Source organism: Tamandua tetradactyla, chromosome 17 (assembly GCF_023851605.1).
Source record: "Tamandua tetradactyla isolate mTamTet1 chromosome 17, mTamTet1.pri, whole genome shotgun sequence".
NCBI lineage: Eukaryota > Metazoa > Chordata > Mammalia > Pilosa > Myrmecophagidae > Tamandua > Tamandua tetradactyla.
This window is the reverse complement of record NC_135343.1, coordinates 54,453,468-54,473,890: the sequence shown is the minus strand read 5'-3', so window position 1 is coordinate 54,473,890 and position 20,423 is coordinate 54,453,468. Positions and strand designations below refer to the sequence as shown.

Genomic DNA, 20,423 nt, shown 5'->3' with positions numbered 1-20,423 from the left:
AATCATCACCCTCCCCACTACATGGGACAGGACAGCCAGGGGTGAATGTCTCCCTGGCAACATGGGATTTGACACCCAGGAATGAACCTGGCTCAGGCATGTGGGATCAACAATGCCTTCCTGACTAAAAGGGGGAAAATAATTGTAATAAAATAAGGTATCAGTGACTAAAAGTGTTCAACTAGAGTCAAGAGGATATTCTGGAGGCTATTTTTATATAAGCTTCCATGAGATATTGCTATTTACCATGGTTTGCCAACCCTCAACCAAAACCATTCCTGCCAACTCTAAAGAACACTTATGGCTCTATCTGAAATTCTATAAAATTTCCATGTACTGTGATTACTTTCCAGAAACCTACAACCTCCAGATGGGCTTCTAGGTCAGATAAATCCTGAAACCCAAAGAGGCCAATCTCTCCAAAACATTAACTAGCTCAATCCCCTTATCCTGTATTATTGACAGCCCTTTCTAGCATGAGTATTTAGAATGGGCATAATCCAAATATCTCTAAATATTTGGAGAAAGATCAAAGGAGAAGGTGGATTTATAAACTACCTGAAATTATGGAACTGTAATCACTACCAAACTCTATAATCTGTTTTATAACCAATTGTTGTAATGTGCTTTGAAATTCATTGTTTTTTAAATATATGTTATTTTCACAATAAAAAAAAAAACTATGGAAGAAGGGAGGTTGTAGAGTGTGAGGACAGACATTCATATGTATTTTTTTTTTTTAACATGGGCAGGCACCGGGAATTGAACCCGGGTCCTCTGACATGGCAGGCGAGCATTCCTGCCTGCTGAGCCACCGTGGCCTGCCCCATATGTATTTTATAAGATCTGAATAAAATGGTGGGACTGTAAGAAAAGTTTACATTTGTGTTCATCACATTAAAAATAAAAAATAGAAAATGGTAACTTTCCTAATACAAAAAAAATTCCTTCTTCAAAGAAGAAAGAAGGACCAAAAGGAGGGAGGGAGGAAAGGAGAGAGGGAAAAAAAAGAAGAAAGGGGAGGAAGGAAAATTGATACTCTAATCCATCTTCCAACTGGCAGCTCCCTCCTGACTTTCTTATTTCTGTTTAAGGACCTCCTTGACACCTACTCTCCCTCGTCCTCCATTCTCAGAAACTGAACTCTATTGATTGTACTTCAACAGTATTATCTGCATATGAACTTCAATCAGATCCTACTTATACTGTTAGTTTCTTCAGAGGAGTGATTATCCTGGAAAGAAAAATCGTTTCTTAATAAACTTTATAACTTGTTCTGTACCTAATAAAGAATTGTCAGTATATAATTGTTGATTACTTTACACCATTCTCTTTATCCCCAACCACCATCCTTCCAAAATGCCAGGATCAGATTAATCTACAAAAGTGGATTTGGTTATGTCACTTACCTTCTCAAAACTCTCCATAACCCATCTTACCCTTAGAAGTGATTACTAACATTTGGAGAGCCTGTTTTTTCATTTTGAAAACATGAGAAAATCATTAATTTGCTCATTAAACAGCTCATCAGTGTCAACATTCAGCACCATCACCTCTCGGAGCCATCTTAACTGGCATCTTCATCATCATCATCATTGCCAATATGTACACGGGACTACTATCTGCCACAATGACCTATTTAGTACTTACAGCAGCCCTATAAGGGGGATGTAATATATCCTCATTTTACAAATAAAATAATTGAGGTTCTCAAAAGGTAATTATCCAGTCAAAAGTCACAAAGCTAGAATTTAAAGTAGTCAGAATTTGAATCTGTCTGTTTAAATGAGAACTTAATCATGTCAAATTTGAATCTCATCCCTATATTCCACATTTAAAACCTTCATTTTAAAGTCTAAAATGTTAAATCACGTATTCAGTTGTTTCACGATTGTTATTCATCCCAATACTCACTCTTACAAACTGTACTCCGAACTCCTTACACACTCTACTCTGAACATTTTCCAGATTCCCTTAACTCTTGCTTCCCATCTGGTGCTGCCAGTAGGAGCACCAGGAGGGTTTAGAAGGCAGGAAGAAGGAAGAAGAAGGTTTAGGCTCCTGTTTCTTGCCCACCCTCACCCTGTTACAGCAGGAGGGGCAAGGTGACTTCAAACTCCAGAAGGACAGCAGAATGTCTTCTGGATCCAGTAACAACAGCACCTCCAGCAATGAGGGAACAAAGCAAACTTACAGGCAATTTCTCAGGGCTCTAACTTCCATTCTAGGAATGATACACAGAGAACTTTCTTTCTCCTCTGCCAACACCAACTCTTCTCCTGGCTCCTCTAGCCCTCCCTACATATTTGTAACAATTGCTATATAAAAGATCCTTTCCTGGTAATAACCAGCATGTTTTATGGATTGTACCCATATTGAAACAGTTCTTGATACAACGAATGGTCTCAGAATCTTGAACTTCAAATATGGGAAAAGGGGGTTGGGTTTTTTATCTAACTGGACTTGTAGGCACAGCTGATGTCCATGACATTGGTAAATGTGTTTTGCTAATCCAACAAAATAGTCATACTTTAAGTATTTTAAATTATCATTGGTGGTGGCTTAGAACAAATTGCATGTTGAAAGTAGTAGGTCTGGGGAGTCAAGCGCTACTGTAGTTGACCATTATGGTGGTAATGATGACAGTAAGTACCATTAGATTGCCAAGTTATTGCTTACTGCCCTGGAGAGCTAAAGAAAGAAAATGTTACAGGCTCAAGGGTCTAAACTCTCAGTTCAAGACACAGAAATGAATATTTTCTAAGATGGCCAAAAGTAATACTTTTTATTTTATGGACACAGGATTGATATAGCTGAAAATAAGAATCAAATTTGATCCTGCAATGTGAGTTGAATTCATATCTTTGCCAACCCCTCATATGTTTAGTTTATGGCATTGAGCCACAAGGAAATGGGACTTGATATTTGGAACGAAGACATTTATTTTCATTTAGATGAATATGATTACCTTGAAATCCCCAATGCCCTCCAGCCCCTCTTGCCAGGGGAGTTCCACCCCATCCTCACTTTTGTCTGAGGAAACTAACCTTCTCTTGTTTAAAGACATATAATGACCTCACATGAAACATCTTTGACCCAACAGATCACCACAATTCTTCAAAACTACTCCTTATTATATTCAGATTAAATATTTGATTCAAAGCCCATCCTGCTCCAGGGAGACAAAGGAAAATGTGTGATCTACAAGAGCATGGTTCAGACACTTAAAGAATCACAGCTCCTTTTGCTTATTTGTATGAAGAGAAATGTGGGAAATATGTGGGGAAATGAATTCTAAGAACAGTGCATGAAAATAGATAGAAATAATGTTGGGGCTATATTGTTGGTAAGAACACATGTATGTACTGGAGATGATGGGTTTCACATATTAGCGTGAACAGAAGAAAGTGGTTCCAACAGTTTATTGATTGGTTGAAAGAAGCCAAAACTCAATGATGATTTACATTCAATGAAATTTAGATGCCAGAATTTTCCTAGTGGAAGTAAGAAATCCCAAATTTTAAGGAGACAGAAATATTAGAGTAACTTTTCATGGAGCAATGTGCCCACTGTCTCTCTTTCTTCTGCAGGATGATTCCTAATATTCATTTCTTTAAGATTTCAAAAAATGCATCAATGAAGGGAACACACAAGCATCCTTGAAAAGCTCAGTAGTGGCTGTCCTCTGAATGCCTGAAATGACTGTGAGAGATAGAGACATTGAAATGAACTTCCTGACTTACATGTGGAGTTCAGTGGCAGAGACTGTGGATTCCTATCTAATTACCAGAGACAAGGTGAATGTTATGACATTAATGTGGAGCAGGGACTGAGTTATCATCAATTTTAGATATCTTTTCTTTTGCTAAACTTATCATGATGGCCCTGGGAATAAGATACACCTCCTACAAAAGTCTATCTATTGATCTGTAAAATCAGAAAAGCTTTATATCTGATGAGCAGAGACAAGACTTGAATTTCCACAATGGACAGTCACAACTCTGGTCCAGTGTCCAGAGCTAAGTCTTTTCAGACTTGCATCCCCCTGAATGAAGATGAATCTAAGACTCTTGAGAAAGGATCCTTGATAATGGACGTTGCCACAATTATGTACTGTGAATATTCTGACAAAATCTCTAAAAAGGAACAATGTCATAAGAAGGATATCTGTTGCCTGGCCAGAGAGAAATTGCCAGATATTTCAAGAATTATTACACACTGGCTCTTGGTTGATGCTAATCCCAGGGATTAAAATAATAGCGTTCACCTCTGGTCAGAATGGGGCCTCGTGAAGATGTTGTAATAAGTGAGGTTGCTTCTGCATACCCACCCTCCAGTTTCTGAATGCATACTTGTAATAAATACATCCTACAACTGACTGAATTCTCACATAACTCATGCATGTGGGAGATATTAGAGTAGAAAAAAAGACAAGCTAGTCACCATAGTTCTCCTCCATTTCTGAACAAAAGGTAATGATGCATTTCTTAGAAAATGACAGGCAACATTATCATCATTAAAATTAGGATAGAAGCAGGAGTGGTCTTTCCTATCAGGTTTCCTTTTAACATGTCTGTTTGGGCCTTAGAGAATGATTTTGAATTCTAAATGTAATCAAATGTTGACTCCAAGTTGAAGAGATGGGAACTAAGGCTGGAAAAGGATATATAAGTTTTCTCTTTGTGAGTAAAAGTGGTCAAGGTTTGAATCCACATCTATCTAAATGGGAGACCATCTCTCCATTCAGTATAATACATCTGAATTTCATCCATGAGTCCAAGAGAATCTAAAAATTAAATAAAAACTAATCTGGTGAACACTATGTTAAGTCCTGGCATAACCAGAATGATCTCTCTCTCACTTGCTCTGGCTCCTGCTCTCACTCTTGCTTCCACTCTCTCACATGCATACACACATGCATGCACACACTGCACAATCAAACCATTCTTTTAGAACTTAATTTAAATTCGCTTTTTCTTGTTATGCTTTTTTATCACCACAGCCCACTGAGATCTCACCCTCCTTATTTTGTGTAATGTTGATTTCCAACTGAAATATGTACATATATGTCTGTGACATCTCTTAATTCCTTTTACTATTTTGTTTTCATATATTTATAACTCGGGCTCATAACACAGTCCATGTCTTCAGACACTATGAAGCTGAAGGAGACAGTAGGCAAGAGGAAAAGAGATAAGGCTCTAAAACATCACAGGCCTAAATTTGAATCTTGGCTTGCAGTTATGAGTGAAGTTGTTTAGCCTCTAAGGCTCAGCTTCATCTTCTATAAAGTAGTTTTATTTAATAATTCCTTGGCATTGAGGGGGAGTTTCATATTTTCTTGTCTCTTTTCTCCTTTTCCCTGCCCCTTCTCTGTGTACTCCTTTAGCACTCAGAGACAGCCTTTTTTTTTTTTTTTTTTTTGAGTGCATGGTCTGGAAATCAAACCTGAGTGTCCCACATGGAAGGTGAGCATTCTACCACTGAACCACCCATGCACCAGAGACAGTCTTTTTAAAATGGGGAATAATCAAGCCTAAAGAGATTCAAAGACTCATCTAAGACCAAGTAGTGGCAAAGGAAAACAAGATTCCAAGTCGACCGACATTCATCATCCCTTGAAAAAGAGTGAGGCTTAAAAGAGAAGTCATTTTCTGAGTAAGGGAGCAGAGTCCTGTGAAGTCTAAAGGATTCTAAAGAACAAGTAATCTTCCAAGGTACATCAGAATTGTTACTCTACAAGAGAAAGGAAACAATACATGAGACGGTGCTACTGAAAAGTTGGAATGGTGGATTACTAACTAAACTATATCCCTAGCACCAAATTCTCACAGGGCTTTGCTATAAGTATACTGATACTGCTGCATTCTGAGTAAATGCCTCTCATTACATTATAATTTCATTTTCTGTTTGTATATCATTGCATGACTATAAGCTTCTTGAAAACCAGTAGTGAATATTTCATCTCTGTTTTGCCAGCACTTAGAATAGTGCTTAGCACATACATGGCATTCAATAAATAGTTACTGAAAAAATTAATTGTGCTAAGTTCAGAACTCACAGCTTACATTGTTTTCCTATCATGAGCTATTTCATATTCTTAAAGGGATAACAGAATAGGAAAATTTCCCAAAAGGAATAAATAAATAATCTGCTAATTCTGAAACATTAAATATCAGGAGAGTTTGTGGGAGAACAAGCAAAGAAGGGTTGACAAACCATGGCTTGTTTGCTCAAATCTGGCCTACTAACTGTTTTTGTAAATAAAGTTTTATTGGACACAGTTGTACTCATTGTTTCTGTATGGTTAATGACTGCTTTCATATAACAAAAGTAAGGTTGAATAGTTGCAACATTGGTCGTGTGGCCCACCAAGCTGAAATTATTTACTACCTGACCCTATACAAAAAAAAAAAAAATTGCCAATCTCTGCTTTAGATAATGTAAACTGATTTTACATATTTTATCTCATATGAGGCATTAAATCCCAACATTGTTTTTTGAGACAACTATAGAATATAATCAATCATTTACAGAAGCTGTGCCTAAAAATTGTTGCTGAAACACATGAGATTTTAAATAAATGTATCAGGCAGAACAAATACTGCTGCCTTCTGAGTAAATGACTCTCATTACTACATTAGAATTTAATTTTCTGTTTGTATATCATTGCAGGACTGTAAGCTCTGAGAAATTGAGAGAAGAATGTGTGCTCTGTTCTGCTAGACGTAACTGATTCAGGCTAAAAGGACAATAATATCCTGTTAATGCTTATCCCCTTATCTTAAAAATAAATGTCAATATGGTGATGGCAAACCACTTTCCCAACCTTTTCCAAGGACATTCATACCAGGGGCCCTTGACCTGTTCTTTCTACATACATACTGTCAGTTGTTGTTTGCATCACACACCACAGCAAACACTTACCCTTCTCTCTGCCGCACTTAGGAATATAAAATAAAAGTAAAGCAAGAATCAAATGCATTTTCTCCTTCATAATTCTTTTTCTATCTGTTCATTTGTGGGATAAAGCTGATCTATTTTTCTGTCTTCTCAATGCATCAATGCTGGACTGATTAAAGATACTAAGTTTTCTCAAATATTAAACAAGTTTGTTTTTAACTCAAGGGTGAAGGTCATATTTTCTCCAAATATATTACATAAACAAGCACATTCGAGTGTTCTTTTCCACATGTACTCCAAATAACTAGTTTCAGGATTAGTATCTTTGCCAGTGTAATCTCATCTCCTGGCATTCCTAGGAATATCTCTACTGCAAAAAATGGAGCATGGTATGTTCCATCTTCTTGATAGGTCTCTTATGAAAAGCATTTGGAAAAGATGCTTCTATGAATCCGTAATAATACTACATATTTCCTATGGGTTCATAAGTGTCCATAAATTACAAATTAATTACTCATAATAAATACACATTAGCTATTACCTCTGAGGAGCAAAGGAGCATACATAGACCGGATAAGGAGTAAAAGTTGTTTTGAGCTTTATCTTAAAAATAAACTTAATTTTTTTTAAAAAAGTATCTATTTATGGCTTACCTAATTGACAGTTATATAACCTTCTCCAAAGAATTCTAATTAACAGTAAGCTATATATGATAAAAGTGTTATCAAGTATGTAGAAGTTAAAAAAAAAAGTAACTCCCTTGGGCCAATAAATCCCAGAGTTTGGACTGTCTTTCATTTCACTGCTCACGGCAAAAAAGAGTTGAAGTTGAGGTGTCAAGAACTGTCTTTATCTCTAAACTCTTTCTGAGCCCTGAGCTCCTATTTCTTTCCCGTACATGGAAGTCTCAAATTTGGTCTTTGAATACGACTCAGAATTGATTCTAACACTGCATCCCTAATCTTTGCCAAATACTCACTTAACTCGGGTTCAATCACTCACAAATACATGCAGTTTTGTTTAGAGAAGGGGAACATAAAATAAACTTCTTTTTTCTCTGACCACATATTTTTTGATGACAACTTCTTACTCCTCTGTGATTATGTGCCCTTATTGGTTTTCTCTCACCCCATAAGTATGCAGACCCCTTTACATAATATTTCTCTGCTAGACCCCATGCCCAACTCTATTGCAAAACCTTCAGAACAGACACCTCCAGGCCTCAAAGCACAACCCTTCAGCCTTTCCCTGTTTTAAGCCAGTGAGTGGTTTTATACAAGTTCAGACTCATTTTATGCTGATACTCTCATCTCATGTGCAGGCCATGCATCTATCGTCTTTCTCTTTAGGCTTAAAATTCCTCTGGAACCTTCTCAGTTTAACATACAATTGCAGGAGAGTTAACTCTCCTGGAGATGGTAAATAAATGCTCCAATGTGATTTTCTTCTGGGGGAAAGCTCTAATAGGAATACTGATTTCTTTTTCCTGGCCAAATGGAGTTGAACACTGAAGACATTACTTTCACTAAAGTAATAAGTAAATGCAAGGAACACCAACATTTTTGAGTAGCTCAGCAGTGAGTGTCCTCTGAAAACCATAATTGACGATAGGAGAAGCGTCTATGAAACTGAGCACCTAAAGTCAGCAAGGATGATCGGATTGGAGAAAGGGAAAACCAGGTGGGAACATGAAATCACCAGAGGCAAAGAGAATACAATTAATATAAGGATAGCTGAAATGATAAACAAGAGGAGTGCCACTTACAGAGATCTGTGGCAATGTTTAATCAACAATGCTTTCCTAAAGACAAGATAGATGGGCAGCAAACAAAGATAATAAGTGACTTATGCTTTCAAAAATGTTTAAGAACAGGGGAACAGAAGATTAATTCAGTGGACCAGAAGATTAATTCAGCATCCCAATGGAAAGTCTTGATCCTTCATCCAGTTTCTAGATGAAATCAATTCTCCATTCAAGGAGCAAGTTTCCCTAAAGGAGAAGACCTATAGCACTACTGCAAGTATACAATATGCAATAAACCTTACCCAGTTCTTCCCCAAACGGACTTGTGCCCACTTACTAACTAAATTATATACTACAAAACAGAAATGCGTAGCAGCTATTGAGCTGATACTGATAATTAGGGACCATCATTACCTGCTCCATTCACTTCCTGGCTAGAGTAAAGATCTATGAATGCAGATGAAGACATGGATTCCTGGCCAAGTTTTGCTCACAGTGTATCAAACTGGTCTATAGAATACGTGGTTATTCCTTGGTCCTACACTGCATATATATATATACCTCAATTATTGCAGGTATATTGCATATACCTAAGAGCTAACAGATCACATCAGTACTTTGTGCTTTGACCTGTGATGTAGGGGTCATTAAGGTAGAAAGGGTCAAGTTAAATCCCTGGAATTTCTTCTCCATCCAACATGATAAATCAGAAGCAATACCACATCCCACGTGAAATTGTAAAGCTTAGCATTACTTCCCTACTACCCACACACATACACCCCAAAGACATAAAAGATGCAGAGAAAGTCATCTCCATCTTACTTTTGTTCAATTCACCAATATGTTCCCTAAAAAACTGCAGAAGTAAAAGATAGATGAGTGAACTATCATAAACTTAAATTGTAAATCTTTGTCACAACTCTTCTATTGTATGTTCTTCCATTTTTACTGAGAAATACATCCAGAGTCTCCAATACTTGGTATAAGACTGTTGATTTGTGTGATGGCTTAGAGTTATGTACCAAAGACAAACATTCTTAACCTAGTCCTGTGAGTGTGAACTCATTCTAAATAGGACCATCTGATGAAGTGACTTCAGTTAAGTCTGGCCCAACTCAATCAGAGTGGGTCTTGATCCCATTACTGAAAGGCTTATGGAGAAGCCAACAGAGTGAGAAGCCATGGAGAGCAGCCATAAGCTAGACGTCAATGGAACCCAGAAGAGAAAGGAGAAGATTCTTCTAAGTGCATTGTTCTATGACAGGATGGCAAAGAACTCCAAAGATTGCCTGCCAACCAGAAGAAATGGATCCTAGGAGGAAACAAACCTTGCAAGCTCTGAAACTGTGAGCCAATAAATAAATAAATAACAAGTTCTTAAGCCAACCCATTGCGTAGTATTTGTCTTAGCAGCTAGGAAATTAAAACAGTTGGAAATCTAGCAATAGGTTTATTTTCAATTTCCATGAATAAAGAGCATGAAAAACAATTTGCATTTATGTGGGAATAAGATCAGTCCTTGAGTTAGGGTTGTTTTCAATGTCTTAATCTGTGAGAAAATACAGGTCCTGAAATGTGCTTGGGGAATAAGAAATGGCAATATGTTGTATGCCTTAGTACGACACCTGAGTATCAGAACATTGTGAGATAAACCCTACAAATATTCAGGAGATTGTCTTTTCGTTGAAGTGTTTAGGAGTACAATGATCTGAGTGTGCCAGAAGACCTCACAGTGTATGCCCTGCCACTTAGAAAAAGGTATAGGGCTTAGTAGGGCTCTTGAAATTTTGGAGGCAGCATGTATTGCATTTGGCGGTGATGTTTGGAGTCATTTGGTGATTCTGAAGAATGCCAGTTTTAAGCAGTATTCAGAGCAACAGAGAGTGATACAAGAACCCAAGGATCTGCTGCAAATTTCCCTGCCACTATCAAATAATGGTGTTGGAGAATCCATGGCAGATAATGATGGTCAGTACAGTATTTGGCAAACCCAGATTGTGAAGTTTCAGTGAACACCCCTAATATTCTAGAATAAGGTCATGCCTTCTGTAATAGAGAACAACTCATCATTTGAAAAGCTGTTTCTGACATGCTATTGGCCTTGGTTGAGAATAAAGAATTTGCCAGAATCAACCATCATGAGCTGAGTATTGCCAGAGCCATTAAATCTGAAAGTCAGCAGAATGTACCAGCAATCCAATAAATAATGAAAATATGTCATTTGAGACTAATCCTGAGTAGAACCAGAGTTCATAAGTGAGTTACATGAAAAGATGACTTATATGTCCACAGCACCTACTGGTGTTGTACCTTATCTCTTCCTCAATTCATACCACTGGCCTCACATTTGATTCCCTGGAGAGGAAGTTTGTAGTTGAATCTGCTTTATATGTTGATATGCACAAAGAAAGCACTGCTATCATACTATAGCCCCATTTTGAATTTGTGTTTCCCATTCCCCCTAATCTAGAGCTCTACTGGACTAAAATTTCTGGTTCCCAGGGAGGGAGTGTTTCTAGTAGGGGGCCCAGAGATTTTTACACTGAACCAGTAACTACAACCCCCATGCCATCACATTTTGAGTTCCTCATGCCAGTTGACCAGCAGTCGAAGAAGGGAATTGTGCCAATTTGTAACTGTTGTGTGCCCCAGAAAAGTCATGTTCTTTCAATACTAATCCAATCTTTTGGAGCAGCCATGCTCTTTTAATCCAGATCCCATATCGTAGGGTGGGATCTCTTGATTAGGTTGTTGCCATGGAGATGTGACACATCCAGATGTGGCTGTGAACTTTTGATTAGATGGAAATGTGACTCTGCCCATTCAAGGTAAGTCTTAGTTTATTGGAGTATTTAAGAGCGTTCATGAAGAAACAAAGAAAGAAAGAGCTCAGAGGTGACACAGACACAGACATTTGGAGATTGAGACAGAAGAAGTCCAGATACTAAGCAAGAACTCACAGAAATAGGCAGAACCTGAAGAGAACTCTCCAGCCACAGAAGATGCTAAACTAAGAGATGAAACTCCGAGTTTTGCACCAGAGTACCTAAGTGAGGGTCCACAGATGCTTAGAGAGGAAGCTATTGTAATCAGAAGCTTAAAGCAATGCAACTGGGAATAAGAATAAGCAGATGTCAGCAACATACCTTCCCATGTGATAGACATTGGCCTTTCTTTGGAGTCTTAGTTTGAACATTTTTAAGGCCTTAGAACTGTAAACTTGTAAGTTAATAAATTCCCTTTATAAAGGCCTATCCATTTCTAGTATATTACATTCTTGAAGCTTTAGCAAACTAAAACAAGAATTCTCCACTGACTTTTTTCTTTGACCCTGATATTCAATCATTAGGAGATAGGATTGCAGCTATATAATGTAGTACAGTTTTCCATCCCATTCAGCTTTCATGTCCATCTGTATCTAGCAACTGTGGAACCGAGTGTTTTTTGTGTAGCTTGCCTTGTGTGCTGTCATTTGTTTCTTTCCAAATCACAAGTTTCTAAAGAATCTCTCAGGGAGGATGAAAAAGGAATAAGTGGCTGTTTTGGAGAAAGTCACTTCTCAAAAGGTATTTTTCCCTACTGTCTGGGAGAAGAACAGCTTTCTCAGAAATGGAATATACAGCTAAAAACAGACCATCTTCATTATTCAAATCACTGGCCAAATGTTGTGTCCTGGGTACTACCATGCCATTTCCAGTGCTAACAGGGAAAGGTACCAGTAAGTTTACTGAACAGCATGCTCAACTTAGGGCCTGACTGAAAAAGCCATCCTGTAAATGTTTGTTGACTGAATGAGTATCAGTGGGTGCCTATCTCAATGTTCCTGTAAATTAAGGGGCAGGTTGGTTGATGAGTAATGTAATGATTGGTGCTGAAAATAAGTCTACGGCTTTATAGTACTTGCTTCATTAAAAGATGTTCCCAACTTGGTGGTTTTTTCTTCAGTTAAGACGTGGTGAGCAGTGGTTTGAACAGATTCACTTCCACAAAGATTTGTGAAAATTGCTTTCTCTCCTTGACCAATTATACTTTCCCACCTCTTTGGGAAACCTCAGTTAACATAAGTGTGACTCCCAGTCTGTTATCACATATGTTAAATAACGTACTCAAATTTTTCTAGAATTCTGGAAACATACCATAACGTGGTATCTTGTAGAAATAGCTTTCATGGTAGGAATTTTGGTACTCAGGTGTACATCAGGGGGACTTTTCCTATTCCTTATATCATATCTAAAAGATCATAGCCTATTTTTCCTTAGTGATGGGGAAGAATCCTGCTTTTCCAATTTCATGAAAAATTATTTTGAAATTAATGGGCATATCTATAAAAGATTTCTTGGATTCAGCTTCTCTCTGTGAATGCATTATGTTTCTTAAATTTAGCCCAGAGCAAGCATGGCCCAGAAAAGTTTAATGCATGACTTTCTCATTTTAGATTTAGTTTAAAATAGAAGGAAAACAAATAGAGACACAAAACACAAAATGAAATCTAAACAGTTCTTGGACACTAAAGATGACCCAGGGAATTTTTTGGATATCACCTCTTTTACCTTTTGTAAAAACAAAGAAATAGTGCTTTTTGAATCAATTTTCAAGATGATACTCTAATCTTTTATTAAGTATGCATTTAGAGAAAGAAAACATTCTGCAGATATCAAGATTAAATGAGTTTATTTTGAGTTAGTGGGTACAATGGTATATCAGATACCAGCACTCCGAGCTACACCTATATTTTTGCCTCTAAACCTTCACACATTTTCATTTTCCATTCCTCTAACATTCCACCACTGGGCCTCCTATTTCTATCAAAATCATAGTTCAAATAAAAAATAAAAATAAAAAGCAAGATTATTCACCACATTGTTTCCAGTGCCACCCAGAAAGATTTTAGTCATCTAAAATAAATGTTTATTTTTTTCAGTAAATGGAAAAAAATTGATAACATGAACACAAGTAATGGCACTAGTAGAAGAGAAAGGACAGAATGCAGTTTAAAAGAAGCATTGTAGGCTGGACTAGTTAGTTTCCCCTCAATTAAAAATCCACATGATATCATGGATATAACTTCAAAGTTAAATTGTTCAATTGGTGGGCCACACACTTAAGCGTATTGGCTAGTACATTTTTGCACAGAAACAGAAGCAATACAAGCTTTATGCTCTACCATTACACTTCCAGATTTTTCACTTAGTAATATACCTGCCAACCTAATGATTCTTGCATGCATTAGAGATTGCTTTTGCAGAGTTAAGTTTATTTTCCCCCATCCCTCCCACTCCCGTAAGCATCATGAAGCGAACTCTTTGCCCAATTTTATGAGAATGTTGCAAAGGACAGCTCTGTGCTACCTCAGGACAGGAAGCCCTGTCAACTCCCTAGACTCCAGACGGATCAGTAGTGTTGAACCCATCATATCTTACATGCAAACAGACACTGTTCCCTTAGTTTCCCCGTGACAGAGGCATAAGAGTTGGCAGGTAGGCATACAAAAATGGAATTAAAAAGAAAAAGAGAAAAAGAAAGGGGAAAAAAAGCTTTCTTATTAAAGCCTATTGTCCTAGAAGGAATCCATTGCTTTGAATTCACTTAAAGCCTGTACAGGCGAAATGTGTTTCTTCTGAGAACCTCTTCTAACTCGCGTCTGGAATTCTTCAGGCTTTTCTCTCTTCACAAGGGGTTTCTTCTCTGGAGCCTTCATCTTCCAAGACACAACAGGTGAGTTGACAGCTGCTGTCCCATAGACCTTCTGATATTTGGTAGAGGCCACATAGGATGCTTTCACGGTGAGGACGACGGCGTTCATCAGGTTTTTAGCTGCCTGGATGAGCGATGTGGCACTGTCCAGCTAAAGGGGAAGGAGAAAAATGAGATACACCTGGGTTAGTCCAGGCCCAATGCTCACGGGACGAATGGAGCAATTTCACAGTAAAAACAATGCCTTGCTTGGGCAAGTATATAGTATTGCCAAAAGGAGCAAATCATCACAAGTAAGGCCAACAGGCTGCAAAGCACTCTTGTCTTCTCATACTCTCTAATCCTCAGGTAAAAAGAAAAAGGAAAAAAAATAAAATGATTCTATTCTATGATGCATAGTTCTTTAAAAGCCCAGTGCTTTTAAAGATGAAACTCTCTTTTTAGCATGTAAGAATTCCCCGATAACAAAAGTTTTCCAAAGTGCAATATCATGAATTATTACATGGGCTGATTAGTCATGATGACAATTACTCAAACATTTGAAAAGCACTGAAGAATAGAATGTTATAAGGGGTTACATTTCAATTTTTTGGGCCCTAACAGGGGAAAGAATCTATCTATAGATTATTTATCCAACCTGGGATCAATATTGGTGAAGGTGCATGCAGTAAGCAAGGCAACACGCCCATGGGAGCCCTGCCTCCTATTGAATTTGGAGTGCCCATTTAAAATTTCCCAGATCTTAATTAATACATCCTATAAAAATATCCATAATTGTGTCAGGATCACATAGTTCAGAGAACATTCAGTGAGACTCCTGCATCCCTGCATTTAATGCAATACTGAATCTTCACTATGTGTCAAGCATGATTCCAATAACTCTGTAAGTATTGTCTCATCTAATCCTTCCAACAGCCTCATGGAGTCAGTATATTGTCATTGCCATTTTCTAATGAGAGATTTGGAGCATGTGGAGGTCTGGTAAACTGCATTGGTTTACACAGTTTAAGTGATGAGGTACTTGAAGAGAATACTACAAAAACATACTGCCACTGTGAGGGTACGAAAGATTTTTAAAATGCTATGACTAGTCACAAGTTAGGGTAGAACAGGTTTAGAGACTTATCACCATAAAACTTGGCCAGGGATGTTTTTAGGTTACCTCTCTTTTGCTTTTCACCAGTGAAGCAGTGAGGTTTATATTATATATTGGCCCACTCAGTATTCAACCTCCTTGCTTGACTTTCTGGGCCATAAATAACAGAAAAGCTAAAGACTGCACTTCACAGACTCTTTAACCCAAGATTCTACAGGTAAACTAATGAAAGGAAAGATTTAACAACTGGACTGCAAATCTTACTCCAGCTTCAGGGATGCTTGAGCATAGTTTGACTTTTCAAACTTCATGCAATATCAAGCAAGGAAGTGCATCCATTATTGTTAAATGACAGAGCCAAGAATGTTCTTATGCATGCTATTCCCAGGTCTTGAGTTTTTTATTGGATAACCTGTAATTTATGGACTATAGCTGCACTAAAGAATGGGAGTTAGGTGCTAGGTGATTAGCAAAGTATTTAAGCTGATGGACACTGCAGCTCCCCTTTGTAATATGACTGACATTCATTGTAGCTTCTTGTCATTTCTTGTGGCCAAAACATATCTCATGCAGTGATTGAGGACATCAAAACTTGCATCTAAGCCCTCCATGATGCTGGATGCTCTGTGATCTGTATCATTACTTAAAGGTAAATCCCATAAATCAGGTCATTGGGGGAATACAAGTGAAGATATTTTCTAAGTGTGAATCTTTGCAATATCATATAGTTGAGACTTTACCATAAAACAAAAAGCTTAAAGGTCAGCATTAAATTGACTCCATAGTGATATAAAGAGGCAAAGAGATATTTGAATTAGAGTCATGATTCAAGAGTTATATACCTAACCATTTCATGAACTAAATCAGCTTAATGGATAGAATAATCCACTTACTTTACCATTTCTATTGCACTGCAAAAGGTACACATATTCTGAAATAATTGTTTAACCCATAATATTTATATAGCCTAAGTTTCTAAAGCTAGCTAGTAAAAAAACAAATTCAAGATTATTAATGTTATTAGGAGAGCACCAAGCATGGATTTTGTGATGGTTCTCGTAAGTACCGTCCTTGGATCAGCAGCATCAGCATTACCTAGTAACCTTTTAGAAATACAAATTTTCAGGTCCACCCTTAAACCTACTAAACCAGAAACTTTGAAATCTTTGCTTTAACAAACCATCCAAGGGATTCTGAGGCATGCTGAAGTTTGAGAACCGCTGGATTCATGGAACCCAAAGACTATCTGAGGGCTGATTTCATCCAATAATTTCAGGTCCTTCACCATATACACCTGTGGTAACATCATAGGCAGCTATCATATGGAATTTCACTTTTACAACTTTCCCATCATACCCCCAGGTAGAAGTGTACATAATGAAGGACAGAGGAGACCGCAAAATGGTGAGGTAATGATTAAGAGTAGATCAGTCTTGGATCTTCAGAAACTAGATGCCCTACCCTTTGGTCAAGTGACACTTTCCTATAAGTTTGACAGGTTTCAAAAATAAGAAACAATCATTCATGAAATTAGTTAACTCCAATGTGTGCTATGGATAAAAAGAGAGAACATAAAATGATTAACAGGGACAGTCTGTTGATTTGCTTCAGGGCAACTAGATCAGCAGAAATCAAATTAGATAAGAGATATGTCTATTGCATTATTAAATGGTTTTCAACAAGTGAGCCTTGGGAGATTGGGGTGGATCTGAAGAGAAGGATTACAAGTAGTTTGGGGATTTTTACCACAGATCCATTTCCAGATAGATGGTCTTAATTCTGCAACAAAAATAATGATAGCCTGTCTCTTCTTCAGTACCCTTTTTCTCTCCCAGCCTGATGCAGGAATCCTGTGAATAAACCTAATACATTGTTTGAGAGTGAGACAGCTCTGAAATACATAGCCAGCAATCATATTCAAGTTTTCTTCTATAGCAGAAACCGAATTTGTGCCAAGGTAAAGTTAAGTGAGGAACCCAGCCAGTTAAGCCCAAACTAATATACTCATGGACGATAGCCTTTCTAAAAATAAAACATATATCAAAGCATTACAGATACCAGATATGCTAACAGTTGTCTCAGAAGCAGGCTTATCAATTTAATATATCAACACATAGTTTGGGTAGTTTTAAGTAAGTCAATGATGTCTATATTTTTCACAATCTTCCTTGAAGAATATAGTTCACTTAGTTGGTTTGACCTTCTATTGATAGAAACACCTGAAATGTAAAGGATGCGGAAGAAATAGCTATCTAAGGAATTAATAGACTCCAGATACTTCCTAAGGGTCTGTAAAGGGCCCCTGTAGGTAGGTCATTTGTTTATTTACATAAATCAAAGCCATTGTAATATGTAATCAACAATACATTATAATATATTGAAATTTTGGAAAGATAGGTGGACTATATGTTTATAATTCATCCAATCCTCATGATCTGACAAAAGCTTTTCACACTCAGTGCAACTAAATCAAGTTAGAAACAAAATTTGTCCTTAAGACAATAGGAGTTTTCAGTAGAATAACTGAATTCTACTGAAAAATGAATGCATTATTGGTTACCTCAGATGTTCCTAGAAAATGCTTATGATATTATAATATTTCCCTTTTCAAGTAAATAAAAATGCTTATGCCATGACAAATTCTCTTCACAATTTTTTAAAAAAAACTCTTTTATTTTATTTCCTATGTAAAATTATTCATATGAAATTTGGCTTTTAAGTTAAGTTTTCAAAGGACAAACTGCCTTTTGCCCTATATCCACTTTCATGATTTGGACCATTATCATTACTAGTATAATCAGAATTATTTTTATTTGAAAATGAGTTTTCTTTTTGCTTGTCTAAAATGGCATCAAGGCCTCGTTTCCAATTTGCAAGTTTTTGTTAAAAATTCACTTCCCAAAGAAAAGACATTAAGAAAAGCAAAGCTACATGACAGTATTTTCATCAAAGTTTAGGACAACATTCAACATGATTTACATAGCAAAAGCTATATAAATGAAGTTGTAAGCATAATAACCAACATGAATTGAACCCTTGCTAGGAGCTTGGTGTTGCTCTTTGTTTCTTTAATTAAACTGTGTGATATAATTTTCAAAACACACTTGAAGTAAGGACTATTATCCCCATTTTATAAGTGAAGAAATGGAAGCCTAGGGAAGTAATGTGACTTGCCCCTGTGCAGCTTAGCAAAGTAGGGGTTAGGACCAGTCCCATTTCTCACCAAAGCTTATCATTTCAACCACTTCACCTCACTAATTCTCTGAAACATGATTGAATCTCGGGGTTCTAATTTTTCAGTTAATAGCTATCCATTCCAAATGGACTCTTTTCTATTAACCCTGCCTGGCTTGGAAGACAGTCCTCTAAACCTGGCATCTTATTAAAAGGGAGATCCTGCATCTCCCCGTCTGTGATTTTACCCTCATTTTCAGAGGCTCCATTCTCTCTACCTAGATCTCAGGCCTAAGGGTATGCTTCTGCTCAGTGTTTGACCCTTCCCTGGTCTTCTTTGGAAGTTCATCTGTCTTTCTGGTTTGTATTAACCATCGTGACAGCAATGCCTGGAATCTTTGGCTGGTTCCTCTTGTACTTACTCAGTTTCTCCAAAGCACATTCACAAGAAAGTGATAATGGCTGTTGTACCCTTAGGTGGGGCCCAGCTACTCTAATTAGCGTTCTATGCCTTTGTCTGAACTGGTCTCACTAACTTTCTAATAGACTCTAAACTGAGTCAGAGCACAGCCATCCCTCAAGCCTGCCTGCCTTACACTGGCCTTCTCAGCAGAGAAATCTAACTTCTCTTTCAGAGTCTTTCTACTCCTTTTGGACTTCCCATTAAATTTCTGTATCTAGTCTAAAAGAGGTTGCTAACTTGTAGCTAATTAAAAAAATAAGATCCTATGTTTATTGAATGTGTTCATGAGCTAGGTAGTCTTTGGACTAGAGGATTAATTACCATTTTACTCATTCAATCCTCACAACCACCCCTGAAGTGGTGGGACACAGTCAGGTCATAAATCATGTTCAATATTATACGTCAAGCAAGTGGTGAAACAGATTTAAACTCAGACCATCTACACATTGCTATATGCTGCTTCCCAGCACCATAAATGATAGACAAATCCTCAGCTCAAAGACCAATCAGGCTATGCTAGCCCAATTCTCCTTACCCTATCTCTTAGATAACTGCTATGCCTAACTTCAGAACGGTGGCTTCCTCTAATACTGTCGCTATTCTTTTAGAATGTCAAAGTACTATTTAAAAAGGCGACAGATGTTTCTTCACATTTCATTCTATTATAGTACATGAAAAAGCAAACAAAGGTGGGAGAGCTGTTTTACAGCCGTTTCTATAGGGTATTTTCTGGCGTTTTCTGCCTCTCTACCTACTATTTTCTCTTTATCCCACTCTACTTCTAATAGACATATTTCTTTTTCCTGACACCATCCTCATGTGTTTTTATTGGAGGGAAATAATAGAAGGAGCACATTCCTGAATTGTGATCCTTCCATTAATCTATATTTATGCTACCTAGTTTGTCATCAAAGCTGAAGAATGTCATGAAAATTGCTTAAAATAACTATCTTACAACTTACAGTATCCTCTGAGGCTTTCTGAAACCCCATGTCATTAGTTTCATGCAATTTCATTAAGGAAGAGCTTACACTGTGACAGGTGTTCAGTATCAAGAGAAATTGAATTTGACACATGTGACTGGATGACTCAATTTCACTCTTTCAAATCAAAGTATAACTGCATCTCTTGCAGTGCTGAATGTTCTCACTTATTCATTCATTTGTCCCTCAGTCTATCCATCCATTCTTCCACGTACACATTTATCCATCTATGTATTACTTCAGACACCTATTGAGTCTCTTTACTGTGCTAACCACTGTGTTGGGTATACAAACAGACTTGCTGAACTACAAGAGCCCACAGTACAATGAGAAAAGCAGACACATAAAAACAGTTGAATGGGCAGG

The 20,423-nt window shown here is 37.3% G+C and overlaps 1 protein-coding gene across 13 annotated transcripts in view; it reads right to left on the bottom strand.

Annotated features, from left to right (window-relative positions):
- Positions 1–13,301: 13,301 nt before the first annotated feature.
- Positions 13,302–20,423, bottom strand: part of CTNNA2 (catenin alpha 2) — a 1,185,776-nt gene continuing 1,178,654 nt past the window's right edge. For all 13 annotated transcript variants that reach the window (XM_077134716.1, XM_077134704.1, XM_077134705.1 and 10 more), the window contains one exon: positions 13,302–14,492. In XM_077134716.1, coding sequence (XP_076990831.1) covers positions 14,205–14,492 — 288 coding nt within the window. In that variant the 3' untranslated portion in view covers positions 13,302–14,204. The remainder of the gene's footprint in view (positions 14,493–20,423) is intronic.